This window comes from Suncus etruscus, chromosome 5 (assembly GCF_024139225.1).
Source record: "Suncus etruscus isolate mSunEtr1 chromosome 5, mSunEtr1.pri.cur, whole genome shotgun sequence".
In the NCBI taxonomy this organism is placed as follows: Eukaryota; Metazoa; Chordata; class Mammalia; order Eulipotyphla; family Soricidae; genus Suncus; species Suncus etruscus.
In genome coordinates this window covers 28,236,216-28,256,577 of record NC_064852.1, presented here as the reverse complement: position 1 = coordinate 28,256,577, position 20,362 = coordinate 28,236,216, and the positions used below count along the sequence as shown (strand labels likewise).

Genomic DNA, 20,362 nt, shown 5'->3' with positions numbered 1-20,362 from the left:
ACCTATGACTGGTTTACAAAAACTTACAAAAAAAACTCCCTGCTTAAAAGTTAAACTTGTCCCATGCTTGCCAGAAAACATGTTGTCATCACATACTTGTGTGTGGTTTCATTATTTTATATTTCATATTTCATATTTTGTCCAGCCGCTCATGATCACCCACTTTCCTCTTGTGAAGAATTATTTCCCCCACTAGAGTTTCTGAGATGCAAGATGCCTGCAGCATTTATGCTTCCATATGAATTTTTTGTTTTGTTTCATTTTGTTTTGTTTTGTTTTGTTTTGGGGGGGGGGTCCATACCCATTGTGCTCAAGAGTTATTCCTGGTTCTGTACCCAGAAGTTGCTCCTGGCAGGTTCAGGGGATCTGAATATGGAATGCCAGGGATCGAACTTGGGTCCGTCCAAGTTGGCAGCAGGCAAGTCAAAATGTAATATCACTGTGCTATCACTCTAACCCCAAAGAGTTTGTTGTTGTTGTTGTTTGGGGGGCACACCCAGTGATGCTCTGGAGCCACTCCTGGCTCTGCGCTCAGAAATTGTTTCTGGCTTGGGGGACTATATGGGATGCTGGGGAGATCGAACTGCAGTCTGTCTTAGGTTTGCTGCATGCAAGGCAAACACACTACCACTGCACCACTGCTCTGGCCCCCCCCCCAGTGAGTTTTTTTGGGGGGTTCACACTCGGCAGTGCTCAGGAGTTACTCCTGGCTCTACACTCAGAAATCACTCCTGGCAGGCTTGGGGGACCATATGGAATGCCAGGATTCAAACCACAGTCCTTCTGCATGCAAGGCAAACTCACTACCTCCATGCTATCTCTCTGCCCCGCCCCCTACAGTGAGTTTTAAGATTATCTTTTTCAGTCTCTGTGAAAAACACCATTGGAAATTTGATGATGATTACATTTAACCTATATATTACTTTGGTAGAATGAACATTGTTTACTATAATTAATTCTCTGATCCAGGAATAGATGAATCTTTACATGTACTTATACCACCTTCAATTTCTTTCATCAGAGTCTTATAGTTTCCATGTAAACTTTTTTCATTTAGCTTCTCAAATTTATTTAAACAGTATTTAATTGGTTATGAGTCTATTTTCAGTAGGATTACTTGTTCATAGAGTATTTCTTGTGATTATGGAGGAAATGGGCACACTGGTCTATGCTCAGGGTTTACCACCAACACAGTGCTCAAGGACATATTCAGTGCTAGAGACAAATCAGGGTTGGCTATGTACATGGTATGTGTATTATCAGATATATTATCTCTCTGGCTCTGAGGTACATTGTTTATTACCAATTTGTTAAGAGTATTTATTGTTTTAAAAAAGTGACATCTGTCACAGTTTTTCTGTCCATATGGAGATGGTCATGTGACTTTCATCACTCATCCTATTGATCTGTTGGCTACTTATTGAGCCATATTTATTAACAACCTTGCATTCTAGAAATAAATCCAACTTGTTACGGTATATGATCCTTTTCATATGTTGTTGAGTAAAGTTTTGTCAGAATTTTGTTCAAAATTCAGTAACCCCCTGAGCATCTCAGGGAGTGATCCCCCAGATCACTAGACAAGAAAAGACCCCCCCCCAAATTTTTAATTTTTGGACCACACTCAGTGACACTCAGAGGTTACTCCTGGCTATGTGCTCAGAAATCGCTCCTGGCTTAGGGGACCATATGGAACACCAGAGATCTAACCGAGGTCAGTCCTGGGTCAGCCACATGCAAGGCAAATGCCCTACCTACCACTGCACTACCGCTCCAGCCCAGAAAGCCCCCAAATTTTAAAAATCATTGTCTTAGAGTGGATTTTTATAACTAACTTTGGTGTCACATTGGCTTGGTCTTGTATAATGAATCTGGACACATCTCTCTTCTATTTTTGAAGAGTGTAGCAGCCTGAAAGAAGGAAAAATAGAGATTCGTGTCTGCTGACTACTCATGACTCCTATGAAAATAGGAAATAGGAGAAAAAAATACCAAAATGTTTATTTTCTTTCTGTGTGATATGAGGAAAAGTACTGGAGAGATCTTTTTGTACTTGTCAAGCTTGTGGGAGCTATAAGAAATAGAGGCATATAACTCAATAACTATATAAAAGTGGGTTATTAGAGGAAAGAACATGGTTTGCAATTTTAAAAATTCTATTAAGGACATTAGTCCTATGAAATTTATGAGCTATAAGAATCGTAAGGATGGTAAGCTTAAACTTTCTAGAAGCCACTAATAAAATGCCATATATCAGTAATCTCAGGGGCTAGGGATATGACTCAACAGCAGAGAATCTTCCTTACAAATACTGATGTCCTGGGAAAGAAAGTGGAAGGAAGGGAAGGGAAAAGAAAGGAGGAGGGGAAAGAGAGGAGAGAGAGAAAAGAAGAAAGGAAGGAAGAGAAAAAAGAAAGAGAGAGAGGAAGGAAGGAAGGAAGGAAGGAAGGAAGGAAGGAAGGAAGGAAGGAAGGAAGGAAGGAAGGAAGGAAGGAAGGAAGGAAGGAAGGAAGGAAGGAAGGAAGGAAGGAAGGAAGGAAGGAAGGAAGGAAGGAAAGAAAGAAGGAAGGAAAGAAGGAAGGAAGATTAAGGAGTCTGGGGAGATAGAACAGAGCCTTATTCACTTGTCACTTGCCTTGTCCATTGCTAACCCAAGTATGATTTCTGTCATCACATATAGTCTCCCAAGTCCTACTAAGAGTGCTGATACAGTCTCAGGGGTAAACACTGAGCACTATTGGATGTGGTCCAAAAAGAAAACAAAAGTCTGTGTCTGTATATTTATGTGTAGAGATGGATATAGATATCCCAGGTCAAACATACATAGACACACATATATAATGAACTTTTTTCAGGATAAAAGTATGTAGGTATAGGCACAGACATGTGCACGTCTGGCTTTGCCTTATCAAGACAATACGAAGTGCCTCCAGGTTGATGATGGGAAAAAATGCCTGGTTTAGTAATTGGAAAGAGCAACAGAGAAGGTCTGTTGTGGGTAGATACAGTTTGCAGCACCATTGTAATGCAGGGGAGACAGGTACTCAAAGGGCTGGAGTACAGGTTCTGCATGCAGGAGTTCCAGCTTTCAGCCTAGCACCCACAGTCCCCTGAGCACAATTGGATTTGATCTCTCTAGCACTAAATCATGAGTAGCTAGCCATGAACACAATGCCTCCTACCCTAAAAGTAGCATCCCTGTCACAAGATAGGAGCATATGATGAATTCTAGTATGCTAGCTAGAGATTTACAGGCATCCAGGTGCAGAACTTTCTCTCCAGGACCACTGCATCAGCTGATGCACAGCCCAGCACTTGCTGAGCTCACCATCCCTCTTCAGCCCCTTAGGATCCTTTTCCCAACTGCAGTCAGGGTCATTTTAAAAATGATACATCTTTCTATCTATCCCCCAGAACACAAAAACATGCATTAAACATTCATTAGTGGAGCTGAAGTGATAGCACAGCTGTGAGAGTGTTGGCCTTGCATGCAGCCTACCAAAGTTTGATTCTCAGCATCCAATATGGTCCCCCCAGCCTGCAAGTAGTGATTACTGAGTACAGAGCCAGGAGTAGCTCCTGAGCACTGCTGGGTATAGCCCCAAAACAAAACAAACAAACAAACAACAACAACAACAAAAAGGGCACAGGCACACCAGTACTCATTGCAGTACCTAGAGAAATACTTGAGATATGGGATCTGGATTGATGGTGCTTGTTTTGCATATGGCTGACCTGGGTTTGATCCCCTACACCAAATATGCTCCCCTAAACCCTGCTAGGAGCGATTCCTGAGTACAAGGTTAGGAGTAAGCCCTGAGCACTGCTGGTTATAGAACAAAAACCAAAACAAATAAATAAACAAAAATCAAATAGCTGGGATAGGAATCACTGGGATAGGAATCAACCTAGGTGTCTGACAATAGTTGAGTAGATAATGCAGGCATGGTATGTGTACCGATGAAATACTATGAACCTGAAAAGGACAATGAAATCATGAAATAGTCACTAGTCAGTTCAAGTTGGATAGAATTGGAGCATATCATGTGAAGTGAAGTGAGTCAGAAGAAAGAAAGAAGGATAGACTGAAATAATAGCCTGGTGGGTAGGGTGTTTGCCTTGCAAGAAGCAGAAGAGAAAGAAGGAAGCAGCAGCAGCAGCAGCAGCAGCAGCAGAAGAAGAAGAAGAAGAAGAAGAAGAAGAAGAAGAAGAAGAAGAAGAAGAAGAAGAAGAAGAAGAAGAAGAAGAAGAAGAAGAAGAAGAAGAACAACAACAACAACAACAACAACAACAACAACAACAACAACAGCAGCAGCAGCAGCAACAACAAGAACAAGAAGGAGGAGGAGGAGGAGGGGCCAGAGAGTTAGCATGGAGGTAAGGCATTTGCCTTGCATGCAGAAGGACAGTGGTTCGAATCCCAGTATTTTTTTTTTTTTTTTTTTTTTTTTTTTTTGGTTTTTGGGCCACACCCGGCGTTGCTCAGGGCTTACTCCTGGCTGTCTGCTCAGAAATAGCTCCTGGCAGGCACGGGAGACCATATGGGATTCGAACCAACCACCTTTGGTCCTGGATCAGCTGCTTGCAAGGCAAATGCCGCTGTGCTATCTCTCTGGGCCCCAGTATTTTTGTTTTGCTTTGTTTTGTTTTGGGCCACACCTGGCGATGCTCAGGGGTTACTCCTGGCTGTCTGTTCAGAAATAGCTCCTGGCAGGCACAGGGGACCATATGGGACACCGGGATTCGAACCAACCACCTTTGGTCCTGGATCAGCTGCTTGCAAGACAAACGTCGCTGCGCTATCTCTACGGGCCCCCGAATCCCAGTATTTTATATGGTCCCTTGAGCCTGCTAGGAGCGATTCCTGAGCATAGAGCCAGGAGTAACCCCTGAGCACTGCCGGGTGTGACCCAAAAACCAAAACAAACAAAAAACAAGAAGAAGAGAAGGAAAAGAAGAAAAAAGGAGGAAGAAAAAGAAGTACTGAACATGGGGCCAGAGAGATAGCATGGAGGGAATGTGTTTGCCTTGCATGCAAAAGGACGGTGTTCGAATCCCGCATCCCATATGGTCCCCCGAGCCTGCCAGGAGTGATTTCTGAGTGTAAAGCCAGGAGTAACCCCTGAGCAGTGCCGGGTGTGACCCAAAAACAAAAACAAAAAAAAAGAAGTACTGAACAAAGAAGAGGAAGAGCAGAAGAAGGAGAAGAAGAAAAAGAAGAAGGAGGAGAAGGAGGAGGAAGAGAAGAAGGAGGAGGAGAGAAGAGGAGGAAAAGAAAAATAAAGGAAGAGGAGGAAGAAGAAAAAGTACTGACTGAAGAAGAGAAGGAGGAGGAGGAGGAGGAGGAGAAGAAAAGAAGAGAAGAAGAAGAAGAGGAGGAGGAGGAGGAGGAGGAGGCGAAAGAAGAAAATGAAGAAGTACTGAACACAGAAACAAAGTGATGAGAAAGTTTTCCTTTTAACTTCCCTATTCTCATTTTGTGCGATAAAAACCAAAAGAAAATATTTCATTCCAGTTATGCGAATTGAACTAAAAATTCCCAGCAAAACAGATACAAAGCAAGAAAACACAGGACTCCAAGTTCAGTCCCTGGAACCACATGTTCTGCCCCCAAGTACCACTATGGAAACCACCTCTTAAAAATAACTTCAGTACAGAACAGATCTTCACAGTTTCACACTCACTTAGTATCCAAAAGCTGCAGCTGGTGGCTGCTATCCCTGTGGGACATCTTCAGTTTGGTGCTTTGCTCCGATATCGACACATCTACTCTGTTCAACAGCTGAGAGATCTGGAAAAGAAACTACGGTAAAAGCCATATCCAAGGTCATTGCCAAAAACACACACTCAGTGACTTTAAGGCCAGTGGAATAAAGATTCTATTCACTGTAATTGATTCTCATTGGAGTTCACCTCATAGTTCCTCCATCAGGATTCAAGACCACACTCGCTGATAGCATATTCTGGTGGTGCTAAGCAGGACACGAGATGACAGGCATCCATGCCTTGGCCCCTGAACACCATCTTCTCCCTATCACACACAATTCCTTTATTTCTTTTTTTTTTTTTTTTTTTTTTTGGTTTTTGGGCCACACCCGGTGACGCTCAGGGGTTACTCCTGGCTATGTGCTCAGAAGTTGCTCCTGGCTTGGGGGACCATATGGGACGCCGGGGGATCGAACCGCGGTCCGTCCAAGGCTAGCGCAGGCAAGGCAGGCACCTTACCTCTTGCGCCACCGCCCGGCCCCTCAATTCCTTTATTTCTACCCTGGCATCCTACCCTTAATGTGAATGCTGGTGACAGAAATCAAGTTCCACTCATCAAACCCATGGAAGGTTCAGATATGTTTTTAGCAGTCAAATTGTTGAAAAATAATATTTCTGGTATTTTTTTTAAATTTTTGTTTTCTTTTGGGGCCACACCCAGTAATGCTCAGGGGTTACTTCTGGCTATGCACTCAGAAATTGCTCCTGGCTTGGGGGACCATATGGGATGCTGGGGGATCGAATTGCAGTCTGTACTAGGTTTGCTGCATGCAAGGCAGATGCCTTACACCCTGTGCCACCGCTCCAGCCCCAACATTTCTGTTCTTAAAAGATGTCATTTGTTTGGGATTTTGGGCCACACCTGGGATTGAATTCCTAGATGTCTTTCACTAGACTGAAAAGAAAATTAAGATTTCTTCAGCATCCAATTTTCCATACAATAATTCTGTCTACACTTATTCATTAGATAACAAACTGAATTTGTTCTTTGGGGTTTTCATTTGTTTGTTTGTTGGGCCACACCTGGTGATGTAAAGGGGGTTATTCCTAGCTCAGAGCATGAATTCCGGGGGCTGCAATAACCATTTCCTGAATAAAAATCAGTATGAGCAAAAGGCAAGAGAATCCCTGATCCCTTTCTGTGCAGATTAGATATTTTAATTTCAATTTTCTTTGAAGACTAAGAAGACAGAATCCTTAAAAAAAAAAGACTGAAAACCCCCAGTACATGGCTACCATGATCAGGAAGGGCCAGCCTAAGGGAAGAGCAGGAAGGAAAGGAAAAGCTTTCTTTGCTGAGCATACTGCTGGTTTCTCCTGCAAGAAATATGTGTGTTCTTCTGCACTATTGACAAGGATCCTCCTTGAACAAGATCCTCGATATGGTCATACCTGTCCTTCTGCATCCTTGATTTTTGTTTCCAAGATAAGTTTGGCAGCTTGTTGCTCCTTGTTCAAGTGCTGGAGTCCCTCATAGGTGGTTTTATGCTCCGCAGAGAGTCTGGCAATGCTGGCGTCACATCTGTCCCAGCAAACAACAAAGGCACAAAAGCAGGCATTAAAGGTTCCTTAGGTATAATTTCACATAGCCATCACAGAAAACACACTTGGCAGGCCTGGAAGTGTTGATAAAAGTGCCTTTTGGGGCTGGAGCAGTGGCGCAGCGGTGGGGCATTTGCCTTGCACATGGCTGACCTAGGACAGACTGGTTTGATCCCCTGGAATCCCATATGGTACCTCTCCTGGCATGAGGAACCATAGCCAGGAGTAATCACTGAGCATCACTGGGTGTGCCCCCTTCCTTCCAAAAAAGTGCCATTTGCACTTCTCTCAGGAGAAACAAAACTATGAATTCTTTGTTTTGTTGCTTTTGTTTTTCTTGGGGGGCTACATACTCCTTGCTCTGTACTCAGGGGTCATAACTGGCAGTGCTTGGGGACCATAAACCTTTCTGAATAAACCCTACTAAATCAAACAGTAATGAACATCAGTAGGAAGAAATGGGACACCCAGGAAAGACCAGAATATAGGAAGCCATGATGAGCAAACTGATAAAACTTTGCAGGTTTAAATTACTATTGGGGCTTGAGAGATAATGAGGCATTTGTCTTGCACGCAATCCCAGATATTACCTATGGTCTGACCTAAGTTAGATCTCTGAATATTACCAGAAATGTACTATCCCTCCATCTTGTGCTATACATCCATCCTATTGACTTTCACTAACTACAGTGTGACTTCAAGACTGACTCATCTAGAAACACAAATAAGACATAAATTTCCACAAATATAAAAAATTAAATAAATTAAATTATGGCACATACATGTAGTAAACCATTTGAAAACCAACTAAAGCTATATGTCATTTGCATGTAAATTAGAACAAAGATCACAAGATTTTATATGTGGAACCAATGCAAACTAATACGCTCAATACTTCGTAAAGTTAAAATCACATATTAGATAATATTATGCTTCAAAACATCATATTAAGACAGTGATGTTGGGGCTGGAGTGATAATGAAGAGGTAGGGTATCTGCCTTGCATGTACTAACCTAAAACAGATCACAGTTCACACCCCCTGCGTCCCATAAGGTCCCCGGAGCCAGGAGCGATTTCTGAGCGCATAACCAGGTGTCATCCCTGAGTGTCACCAAGTATGGCCCGAAAAACAAACAAAAATAGTGATGAATTGTTACTTTGTGCTATGTAGGAGAAAAATCTAGAACAAATTATAAACGTTTTCTGTTTTGAAGTCACACCAAGTGCTGTTCATGACTTATTCCAAGTTTTGTGCCAGGAATCACTCCTGGTGGGCTTGGGGAACAACATGGGATACTAGGGATAAACTTCTAGGGTGAGGCCTTTTTATAATCAGGTCAAGGAGTTTTTCTCCATTTTCCCATTTTTTTGAACCTATGCAAACAATGGCGATTCCCACTATCACACCTTTACTATATATTTTTTTTTACTCTTATCCTTTAAGGGAAAAAAAAGTACAACTTACTGAACTTAAAAATAAATAACTGACGTCAGGCTGGGAAAATCTATGAAACTACGCCTGCCCAGTGGAGCCTGACTGTGAAAAATTGTGAGTACTGCCTGTGTGTGTCTGTCTCCTGTCCTGTCGCGTGAGACTCTTGGGAGTGGGCCGAAAAGAGGCTCCAGAAAACTTGCTCTCCCAGAAGCTCATTCTAGGGTGGGAACACCAAGGAACTGCTTCATAACGTGAGAACCAGCTATAAGCAGTACTTTGCAGAAGCCAGGTCCCCTGTCTGTGACGTCAGGCTGGGAAAATCCATGAAACTACACCTGCCCAGTGGGGACCGACTAGGAAAAATTGTGAGTGCTGCCTGTGTGTGTCTGTCTCCTGTCCTCTCGAGTGAACCTCTTGGGAGGGGGCCAAAAAGAGGCTCCAGAAGAGCACTTAGGTCTGCTTCGCTATGCGGCCATGTGCTCTTTCTTTCTTTTTTTTTTTTTTGTTTTTTTGGGCCACACCCGGCTGATGCTCAGGAGTTGATCCTGGCTGTCTGCTCAGAAATAGCTCCTGGCAGGCACAGGGGACCATATGGGACACCGGGATTCGAACCAACCACCTTTGGTCCTGGATCGGCTGCTTGCAAGGCAAACGCCACTGTGCTATCTTTTTTTTTTTGTTTTCTTTTGTTTTTTTTTTTTTGTTTTTGTTTTTGTTTTTTGGGGGGGGCCACACCCGGTGACGCTCAGGGGTTACTCCTGGCTATGTGCTCAGAAGTTGCTCCTGGCTTGGGGGACCATATGGGACGCCGGGGGATCGAACCGTGGTCCGTCCTAGGCTAGCGCTGGCACCTTACCTCTAGCGCCACCGCCCGGCCCCTCATGTGCTCTTTCTAAGGAAAGAACACCATCGCAACAAGAAGAAAAATCACACTAGGGCCTGGAGAGATAGCACAGCAGTGTTTGCCTTGCAAGCAGCCGATCCAGGACCAAAGGTGGTTGGTTCGAATCCCGGCGTCCCATATGGTCCCCCGTGCCTGCCAGGAGCTATTTCTGAGCAGACAGCCAGGAGTAACCTCTGAGCACCGCCGGGTGTGGCCCAAAAACAAAAACAAAAAAAAAAAAAGAAGAAGAAAAAAATCACACTAAGAATGATGCTGGATCACTGAAGCCCAGCATTTCTCTCCGGACTGTCTTCTCTGCTGCATGCTCAGGCCTAAGATTTGATCCTGTGAGAGGCTTCATCCATGGAGGACTCCCCTCTCTTGGAGGCAAGTCGACCCACCCAGAAAGGGTGGAGCCAGAGGAGTGTGGCTGCATACATCATTTAGCCAATGAATACCATCACAATAGGTAGGAAAACCCACAATACAAGTGTGACAATGGGGAAACAACACAGGCCAGCATCAGACATAGAGAATGAAGATGACAATTCTGATGACCAGATAATGATCAACTAATCAACCTCTCAGATAAGGACTTTAGACAAGCAATATGGAAGATGCTCAAAGAACTCTGGGCCCGGAGAGATAGCACAGTGGCGTTGCCTTGCAAGCAGCCGATCCAGGACCAAAGGTGGTTGGTTCGAATCCCGGTGTCCTATATGGTCCCCTGTGCCTGCCAGGAGCTATTTCTGAGCAGACAGCCAGGAGTAACCCCTGAGCACTGCCGGGTGTGACCCAAAAACCAAAAAAAAAAGAAAAAAAAAGTCAGATCATAAAAAAGAACTCAAAGAAACCATGGATTGAGTTGAACAGAACACTAACAAGAACCAAGAAAATATGAATACAGAAATCACAAAACTCCAAACTGAAATAACATGTCAACTAACAAGCCTCAAAAACACAGTAAATGAAGTGAATGACAAAATGGGCAAGCTCTGGGACAGGGTAACAGAAGCTGAGAAGAGAATTGGTGCTGTGGAAGATGAGATAAATAACAATTCCATACAGTGGGAGATATTGGAAAAAAAAACTTAAAGCAAATGAACAGACAGTGGAAAAATTAGTCAAAGAATGGGAACAGATGTAAATAGAAGTCTATGATAAGCTCAACAGAAATGACTTAAGAATCATTGGAGTCCCAGAGACCCAGGAAGAAAATTTCCAGGAAGAATCAATGGTCAAGAACATCATTAAAGAGAAACTTCCAGAGCTAAAGAATATATGTGATCAAATCCTACATGCTCGAAGAGTACCAACCAAAAGAGACCTCATAAAAAATACCCCAAGACACATCCTAGTCACAATGACAAATCCCACAGATAGAGACAGAATTCTGAAAACAGCAAGATCAAAAAGGGAAATTACATTCAAGGGAGCATCCTTGAGATTTACAGCAGACCTGTCACCAGAAACACTTAAGGCCAGAAAGTAGTGGTGGGATATTGTGACAAGACTGAATGAAATGAATGCTTCACCTAAAATACTGTACCCAGCAAAACTTACTTTCTGGTTTGACGGAAGAATACATGGTTTCACAGACAAAAAACAGCTCAGAAACTTTACAGACTCAAAACCAGTCTTAAGAGAAAAACTGAAAGACCTAATTTAAGACAAGACTAACCAAAAGACACACCAAATTTCTATATAAAGATGGCATTAAATCCCAGGACAATTCTTTCTCTCAATGTCAATGGACTAAATGCATCAGTTAAGAGACACAGAGTGGCTAAATGGATCAAAAAACTCAATCCAACCTTCTGCTGCCTACAAGAAACGCACCTGAATAGTCAGAACAAACATAGACTCAAAATAAAAGGCTGAAGAAAAATTATCCAGCAAACAACACCCATAAAAAAGCTGTAGTGGCTATACTAATATCAGATAATGCAAACTTTATACTCAGGAAGGTTTTAAGGGATAAAGATTGACATTTTATATTAATCAAGGGTTATGTAGAGCAGGAAGAAATCACTCTCCTAAACATATATGCACCGAATGAGGGTCCAGCAAAATATTTAACAAATCTGAAAAATAATATCAATAACAACACAATAATTGTGGGGGACCTCAACACAGCTTTGTCAACACTGGATAGGTCAACCAGACTGAAACCCAACAAGAATATATTAGACCTGAGGAAAGAAATGGAAGAAAGAGGCCTAGTGGATATATATAGGACACTCCATCCCCAGAAACCTGGATACACATTCTTCTTCAATGTACATGGGACATTCTCCAGGATAGACTACATGCTGGCACATAAAACATACTTCCATAATATCAAGAGGATAGAAATATTGCAGGCTACCTTCACTGACCACAAGGCTCTGAAATTATTTGTAAATTCCAAAGGGACACAGAAGAAAAACTTTAACACCTGGAAGTTAAACAGCCTCATACTGAATAACCAGTGGGTCCGAGATGAAATCAAGGAGGAAATCAAAAGGTTCCTGGAAACAAATGATAATAGGGCCCGGAGAGATAGCACAGCGGCGTTTGCCTTGCAAGCAGCCGATCCAGGACCAAAGGTGGTTGGTTCGAATCCTGGTGTCCCATATGGTCCCCCGTGCCTGCCAGGAGCTATTTCTGAGCAGACAGCCAGGAGTAACCCCTGAGCACTGCTGGGTGTGGCCCAAAAACAAAAACAAAAACAGAAACAAATGATAATAAAGACACAAACTATCAGAATTTATGGGACACAGCAAAAGCAGTACTGAGAGGAAAATTTATAGCTTTGCAAGCACACATCAGGAAGGAAGAAGGGGCTTACCTGAGTAGCTTAATGACGCAGCTCATAGAACTAGAAAGTGCTCAACAAAAGGACCCAAAAATAGGGAGACAGAAGGAAATAACAAAGCCGAGAGCAGAAATCAATGAAGTGAAAACCCAAAAAGCAATCCGAAAGATCAACGAAAGCAGAAGTTGGTTCTTTGAAAAAATAAACAAGATTGATAGACCACTGGCAAAACTAACGAAAGAAAGAAAGAGAGAGAGAGAAACTTGATAACTCATATTAGGAATGAAAAAGGAGAGATCACTACTGATATGGCAGAGATTCAAAGGGTAATCAGAAACTACTTTGAGAAACTCTACGCCATTAAAAATGAGAACCTAGAAGAAATGGATAAATTCTCGGACTCTTATAATCTTCAACGGTTGAAGGAAGAGGATGTAGCATATCTAAACACCCCCATCACTATTGATTAAATTAAAATGGTAATCAAATGTCTGCCCAAAAACAAAAGCCCAAGCCCAGATGGATTCACGAATGAATTCTTTCAAACTTTCCAAGAGGAACTACTACCAATCCTGGCAAGACTCTTTCATGAAATTGAACAAACAGAAACACTTCCAAATAGCTTTTATGAAGCCAACATTACCTTGATACCTAAACCAGACAGAGATGCTACGAAAAAAGAAAATTACAGACCAATATCACTGATGAATGCAGATGCAAAGATCCTCAACAAAATCCTGGCAAATAGGATTCAGTGCCTCATTAAGAAGATTATCCACTACGATCAAGTAGGTTTCATCCCAGGAATACAAGGATAGTTTAACATCCATAAATCTATCAACATAATACACAACATCAACAACAAGAAAAATAAAAATCACATGATCATATCAATAGACGCAGAGAAAGCATTTGATAAGGTCCAACACCCATTCTTGATCAAAACTCTCAGCAAGATGGGAATGGAAGGAACCTTTCTCAATATAGTTAAGGCCATCTACCACAAGCCAGAGGCAAATATTGTCCTCAATGGAGAAAAACTGAAAGCCTTTCCTCTAAATTCTGGCACAAGACAAGGCTGTCCTCTCTCACCACTCCTATTCAACATAGCACTGGAAGTACTTGCTATAGCGATTAGGCAAGAAAAAGATATCAAGGGAATCCAGATAGGAAAGGAAGAAGTCAAGCTCTCACTGTTTGCAGATGACATGATACTCTACTTAGAAAACCCTAAAGACTACCAAAAAGCTTCTAGAAACAATAGACTCATATAGCAAGGTGGCAGGCTACAAAATTAATACACAAAAATCAATGGCCTTTCTATACACCAATAGTAATAAGGAAGAAATGGACATTAAGAAAACAACCCCATTCACAATAGTGCCACACAAACTCAAATATCTTGGAATCAACTTGATTAAAAATGTGAAGGACCTATACAAAGAAAACTATAAAACTCTGCTCCAAGAAATAAGAGAGGACATGCGGAAATGGAAGCACATACTCTGTTCATGGATTAGCAGGATTAACATCATTAAAATGGCAATACTCCCTAAAGCATTGTACAGATTTAATGGGATCCCTCTAAAGATGCCCATGACATTCTTCAAAGAAGTGGATCAGGCACTTTTGAAATTCATTTGGAATAATAAACACCCTAGAATAGCTAAAGCAATCATTGGAAAAAAGAATATGGGAAGAATTACTTTCCCCAACTTTAAACTTTACTTCAAAGCAATAGTTATCAAAACAGCATGATATTGAAATAAAGACAGGTCCTCAGATCAGTGGAATAGGCTTGAATACTCAGAGAATGTTCCCCAGACATACAATCACCTAATTTTTGATAAAGGAGTAAGAAATCATAAGTGGAGCAAAGAAAGCCTCTTCAACAAGTGGTGTTGGCACAACTGGCTAGCTACTTGCAAAAAATTGAACTTAGACCCCCAGCTAACATCATGTACGAAGGTTAAATCCAAATGGATCAAAGACCTCGATATCAAACCCAAAGCCATTAGATACATAGAACAACACGTAGGTAAAATACTCCAGGACATTGAGACTAAAGGCATCTTCAAAGAGGAAACTGCACTCTCCAAGCAAGTGAAAGCAGAGATTAACAGATGGGAATATATTAAACTGAGAAGCTTCTGCACCTCAAAAGAAATAGCGCCCAGGATACAAGAGCCCCCCACTGAGTGGGAGAAACTATTCACCCAATACCCATCAGACAAGGGGCTAATCTCCAAAATATACAAGGCACTGACAGAAATTTACAAGAAAAAAACAACTAATCCCATCAAAAAATGGGGAGAAGAAATGAACAGACACTTTGACAAAGAAGAAATACAAATGGCCAAAAGACACATGAAAAAGTGCTCCACATCACTAATCATCAGGGAGATGCAAATCCAAACAACTATGAGGTACCACCTCACACCCCAGAGATTGGCACACATCACAAAGAATGAGAACAAGCAGTGTTGGCGGGGATGTGGAGAGAAAGGATCTCTTATCCACTGCTGGTGGGAATGCCGTCTAGTTCAACCTTTATGGAAAGCAATATGGAGATTCCTCCAAAAACTGGAAATCGAGCTCCCATACGACCCAGCTATACCACTCCTCCCTAGGAACACAAAAATACAATACAAAAATTCCTTCCTTACACATATATTCATTGCAGCACTATTTACCACAGCAAGACTCTGGAAACAGCCAAGATACCCTTTAACAGATGAATGGCTAAAGAAACTGTGATACATATACACAATGGAATATTATGAAGCTGTCAGGAGAGATGAAGTCATGAAATTTTCCTATACATGGATGTACATAAAATCTATCATGCTGAGTGAAATAGGTCAGAGAGAGAGAGAAAGACACAGAATGGTCTCACTCATCTATGGGTTTTAAGAAAAATGAAAGACATTCTTGCAATAATAACTTTCAGACACAAAAGAGAAAAGAGCTGGACGTTACAGCTCACCTCATGAAGCTCAACACAAACAGGGATGAGTTTAGTTAGAGAAATAACTACGTTTTGTAATAAAGAGAATGTACGAGGGAAATAGAAAGCTTGTCTAGAGTACAGGTGGGGGATGGGAAGGGGGAGGGGGTAATGTTACACTGGTGAAGGGGGGTGTTCTGGTTATGACTGTAACCCAAATATGATCATGTTACTTAAATAAAAATATATTTTAAAAAAAACTCAACAAATAAGTGTGATCCCCTTTGAATAATACAAAATATTTTTTCCTTTTAAAAAAAGAATTTTAAGAGAAAGTGTTATCGCTGTTTTAGTGTATGACATTTTTTTTTTTCCTTTTTTTTTTTTTTTTTTTTTTTTTTTGGTTTTTGGGCCACACCCGTTTGATGCTCAGGGGTTACTCCTGGCTATGTGCTCAGAAATCGCCCCTGGCTTGGGGGGACCATATGGGACGCCGGGGGATCGAACCGCGGTCCTTCCTTGGCTAGCGCTTGCAAGGCAGACACCTTACCTCCAGCGCCACCTACCCGGCCCCTAGTGTATGACATTTTGTTAGAACAGACTATATGTGGTGAAAATCAAAATAAGTATAAAAATGGACATATAAAAATGGTTCATATAATTATATATAAAACACATTAATTTAATGAATAGATTTACTAGACTATGTATGCTCTTGTGTCTTATAAAAGGAAATTTAGCATCTGGTAAGAAATGTATTAATATCATGAGATTAAACTATAAAACACGACAAAAAAAAAACTTGGATCAGCAGCCTTCAAGGCAAGCAACCCACCCTCTATTCTATCTCTCCAGTCCCCGAATTATTAACTTTTAAGGAGTAAAATAGAATCAGACTGTGAGATGCTCCTTTGACTTTATATATCTCAGAGTTTTTCTGACCTGGGAGAGTCCCAGACAGCAGAGCAAATCCTCATACAACATGCAAATGACATCAGCTCAGGACTTCTACTAAAAGACATGCTTTTTCTTACTTTCAAATGCTTTTTTTACTTTCTTTTTTTTGTTTTGTTTTGTTTTGTGTTTTGGGGCCACACCCGGTGACACTCAGGGGTTACTCCTGGCTATGCGCTCAGAAGTCGCTCCTGGCTTGGGGGACCATATGGGATGCCGGAGGATCCAATCGTGGTCTGTCCTAGGCTAGCGTTGGCAAGGCAGACACCTTACCTCTAGCGCCACCGCGCCGGCCCCCTTTTCTTACTTTCAAAAATACAAAATATGTACATATGAAAATTAATGGAGTAAATTAGATAAAAAGTTGACCAATGGAAGGTCTGGTACATGTTCTATCAATATAAAACTATTTAAAGACAAATATAAATGTAAGTGTAAATATAAATAAAGCTTAAAAGACATCTCTTCTTAATGACTTCATCAGAGCTACTCTAATTTTCATAAATTTGCTTGCAGTGTACTTTTCTCCTTACTTTTTTAAAATTTATTTCTTCTCTTCCTTTTTTTTTTCTTATTCTTATTTTAATAACTTTCCTCTCACTTATATGGAAACAAATGTATTTTCCAATGACCTCACTGGAGATAAAATAATTTTCACCAATTTGTCACTGTATTTCTTTTTCTTTTTAAAATTTTCTTTCTTTTTCTTTTTCCCCCTTTTTTCTATTTTCTAAATAACTTCACTCTCACTTATCTAGAATCAAATGTATTATGGCTCACTATGTCAACTATGTGATGCATTTTCTTTAAATAAAGTGAAGAAAAAAAAAAGACATCTCTTAGGGCTTTAACAAAACAGTGTCCATGCTAAACGACTTTAGGTAAGCAACCATTTGGAATAGATCTGATCCAACGTCCAATTTCACCCTTGATGCTTTGGATGACAGCTGAGCCAGTAATTGACTCATTCCAAATGTTCCCAGGTCAGTGCTTTGACAGGTTGCGGCACCTCCTAGGCGCAGTTCCATGCTTTGGCCGCCAGGGAGCAGACTGACTTTATCGCTTGCCAGACTTATCATTGACTTGAGCAGTAAACTAAAGAAAAATCTCTTTATTTATTGCAGGGCCGAGCAATAGAGGGTAGGGTGCTTGCCTTGCATGCAGCCGACCTGGGTACAACCCCTGGCATTCCATATGGTCCTCGAATCCTCCAGAAATGATCCCTGAGTGCAGAGCCAGTAAACTCTGAGCACCACCATGTGTGGTCCCCTGCCTCTTGCCCCTCAAAAAACCTTTTTATGCTTATGATAGTGGACACTGATATTTAAAGCATGAATTGGTCTTATTCACCTTTCCTATTATTATAATCATTGTATATCTATAGTTATTACATATATATAAACCAATCAGTCTTTATGAGTAGTTGATAACTGAATTTTAGACTTTCTATGAATTGAAGGGTATGAAAATTAGATCTCAAAAAAAAAAAAGAAAGAAAAGAAAATTATATCTCACTAACTAAAGGCAGAGGCTGGAGAAATAGAATAGTCCAGCTCCTTGGCCATCTCCACAAATCACCATTTTTTTTTCTTTTTTCTTTTTGGTTTTTAGGCCAGACCCTGCTGTGCTCAGGGGTTACTCTTGACTCTACATTCAGAGATAACTCCTGGCAAGCTTAGGAAACCATATGAAATATGAGGGCTCAAACTCAGGTTGGCATCATGCAAGACAAGCATCCTAGCCACGCCACTATTTCTCTGGCTCCCCCAAGAAACCACCTTTTGTACCTAGGAGATAATTCATACTAAGAATCTATATTTAGAGAGCATCTAATTTTGTACCAGAATTCCCATTTCTCTCTCCTTAAAGGAAAACCCTCTATTCCCTTCTTTAGGAGCTAATAAAAATTCTGTTTTTTCCCATTTAGACTAGTCTTTCCCTTTATGCAGTTATACATGCAATTATATTAGTTCTTTTTCTTCTCCTCCATCATCTGTTCTATATTTATTCGATTGCTTGAACAGTTTAAGAAAGGCCCAAAGAGAGCATCCCCTTTATCCCTGCATATATTAATAAAGAGACATATTTTTGATTTCCAACCTAAGCTTGATCAAAACTTCCAGAATATACATTTAAAAAATGAATTCTGAAAAAAAATGAATTATGAGCCAGAAAAATAGTACATCATGTAGGGCACCTGACTTGCACATGGTAGACTCAAGTTCCATCTTCAGCAATCCGTATGGTCCCCCAAGTCTGCCAGTAGTGATCTCTGAGTGCAGAGCCAGAAATTGACCCTTAGGATTGCCAGGTATGGCCCAAAATAACAAAAATAAAAAGGTTTTAATTTTAAAAAAAAGTTATGGAATGGCATTTTTTTTAGCCACAAAACATAGATCTTGAGTGCAAAAGATCTAGGTTTGATCTCAGACATCCTAAAAAGGAAAAAAAAAAAAAGAACTCTGGGGGCCACAATCAGAACTGTTCAGGGAGGGGCCAGAGTGATGGTACAAGGGGTAAGGTGTCTGTCTGCCTTGCCCACACTAGCCTAGAACAGACCTTGGTTCGATCCTCCAGCATCCCATATGGTCCCCAAGCCAAGAGCGTTTCTGAACATGTTTCTGAACATGCCAGAGTAACCCCTGAGTGTCATCAGGTGTGGCCCAAAAACCAAAAAAAGGAAAAGAAGTGTTCAGGGATTATTTCTAGCTCTGCACTTAGAAATCACTCCTAGTAGGCTTGAGGGACCTACCTATCCATATGCTGGCGATTAATGCATTCATGCATTAATGCACATAATTGTCATGTGCAAGCAGGTGTCCTTCCTATCTCTCTGGTCCCCAAAACTGAAAAAAAAAATTTTTTTTTTGTAGTTTTTTTTTGGGTCACACCCGGCAGCGCTCAGGGATTATTCCTGGCTCCAGGCTCAGAAATTGGTCCTGGCAGGCACGGGGGACCATATGGGGCACCGGGATTCGAACTGATGACCTCCCGCATGAAAGGCAAACGCCTTACCTCCATGCTATCTCTCCAGCCCCGAAAAAAAAATTTTTTTGGTTTTCGGGTCATACCTGGCAGTGCTCAGGGGTTACTCCTGGCTCTATGCTATCTCTCCAGCCTCAAAACTAAAATTTTTATTTTTGTTTGTTTCTTTGGTTTTGGGGTCACACTCGGCAGCGCTCAGGAGTCACTCCTGGCTCCACACTCAGAAATCACCCCCAGCAGGCTCAGGGGACCATATGGGATGAAGGGATTTGAACCACCGTCCTTCTGCATGAAAGGCAGCCTTACCTCCATGCTATCTCTCTGGCCCCAAAACTGAAATTATTTTAATGACAAAATATGAGGTCCAATTTTGTGTTATGGAGACTGATGAACTTAATATGTCCCTACCAAATAATATAGGTGCAGCCTACCTTGTTCATCAGTTTCTCCCACATCTTGATCCGCTTGTGTAGAAATCGAACAAACCCTGACATGCTAAGAGCTGGGCTCATCTATGAGTGTCAGATTTTTGTTTGATTGTTTTGGAGTCAAACCTGGTGGTGCTCAGGGTTTTCTCCTGGCTCTGTTCTCAGGGATCACTCTGGGAAGGACTCAGGTGCTAGGGATACTCTGTGGTGCTAGGTATCAAATCCAGGTCAGTGCCCTACCTGCACTATGGCTCCAGTCCTATCCTACCATCAGATTTAAAAAAAAAGGAGGGGGGCAATGCCCTCAGAAAATAGAGAAGTTGTCTGGGCCTTCACGAGTAGATCCCCCTAAAGTGAAGTTTATGGAAAGCCTCAAAAAGCAGAACCCCCACGCTGAAGTGACCTACCTTGCCACTCTCCCCCGAAGATCTCCCAAACCCGAGAGCTGCCGCATCTCCAGAGTCTTTAAGGCTGAGTTTGTCCCATAGCTGATGTTGTCCCGGGCACGAATTTGCTCCTGTAGCACCTGCAGGGCACAGAACACACCCCGTGGTCACCCACCAATGAGCAGAGGCCACAGAAGCAGCTCAGATTTTTTTTTCAAGTCTGAGTTAGTTCCAGTGC

The 20,362-nt window shown here is 41.6% G+C and overlaps 1 protein-coding gene across 3 annotated transcripts in view; it reads right to left on the bottom strand.

Annotated features, from left to right (window-relative positions):
• The window catches only part of FAM81A (family with sequence similarity 81 member A), a 100,461-nt gene that overhangs the window by 15,758 nt on the left and 64,341 nt on the right, over window positions 1–20,362 (bottom strand). For all 3 annotated transcript variants that reach the window (XM_049773689.1, XM_049773687.1, XM_049773688.1), the window contains exons 4-6: window positions 20,146–20,264; window positions 7,159–7,288; window positions 5,685–5,791 (exon numbers count right to left, since the gene is read on the bottom strand). In XM_049773689.1, coding sequence (XP_049629646.1) covers window positions 5,685–5,791; window positions 7,159–7,288; window positions 20,146–20,264 — 356 coding nt within the window. The remainder of the gene's footprint in view (window positions 1–5,684; window positions 5,792–7,158; window positions 7,289–20,145; window positions 20,265–20,362) is intronic.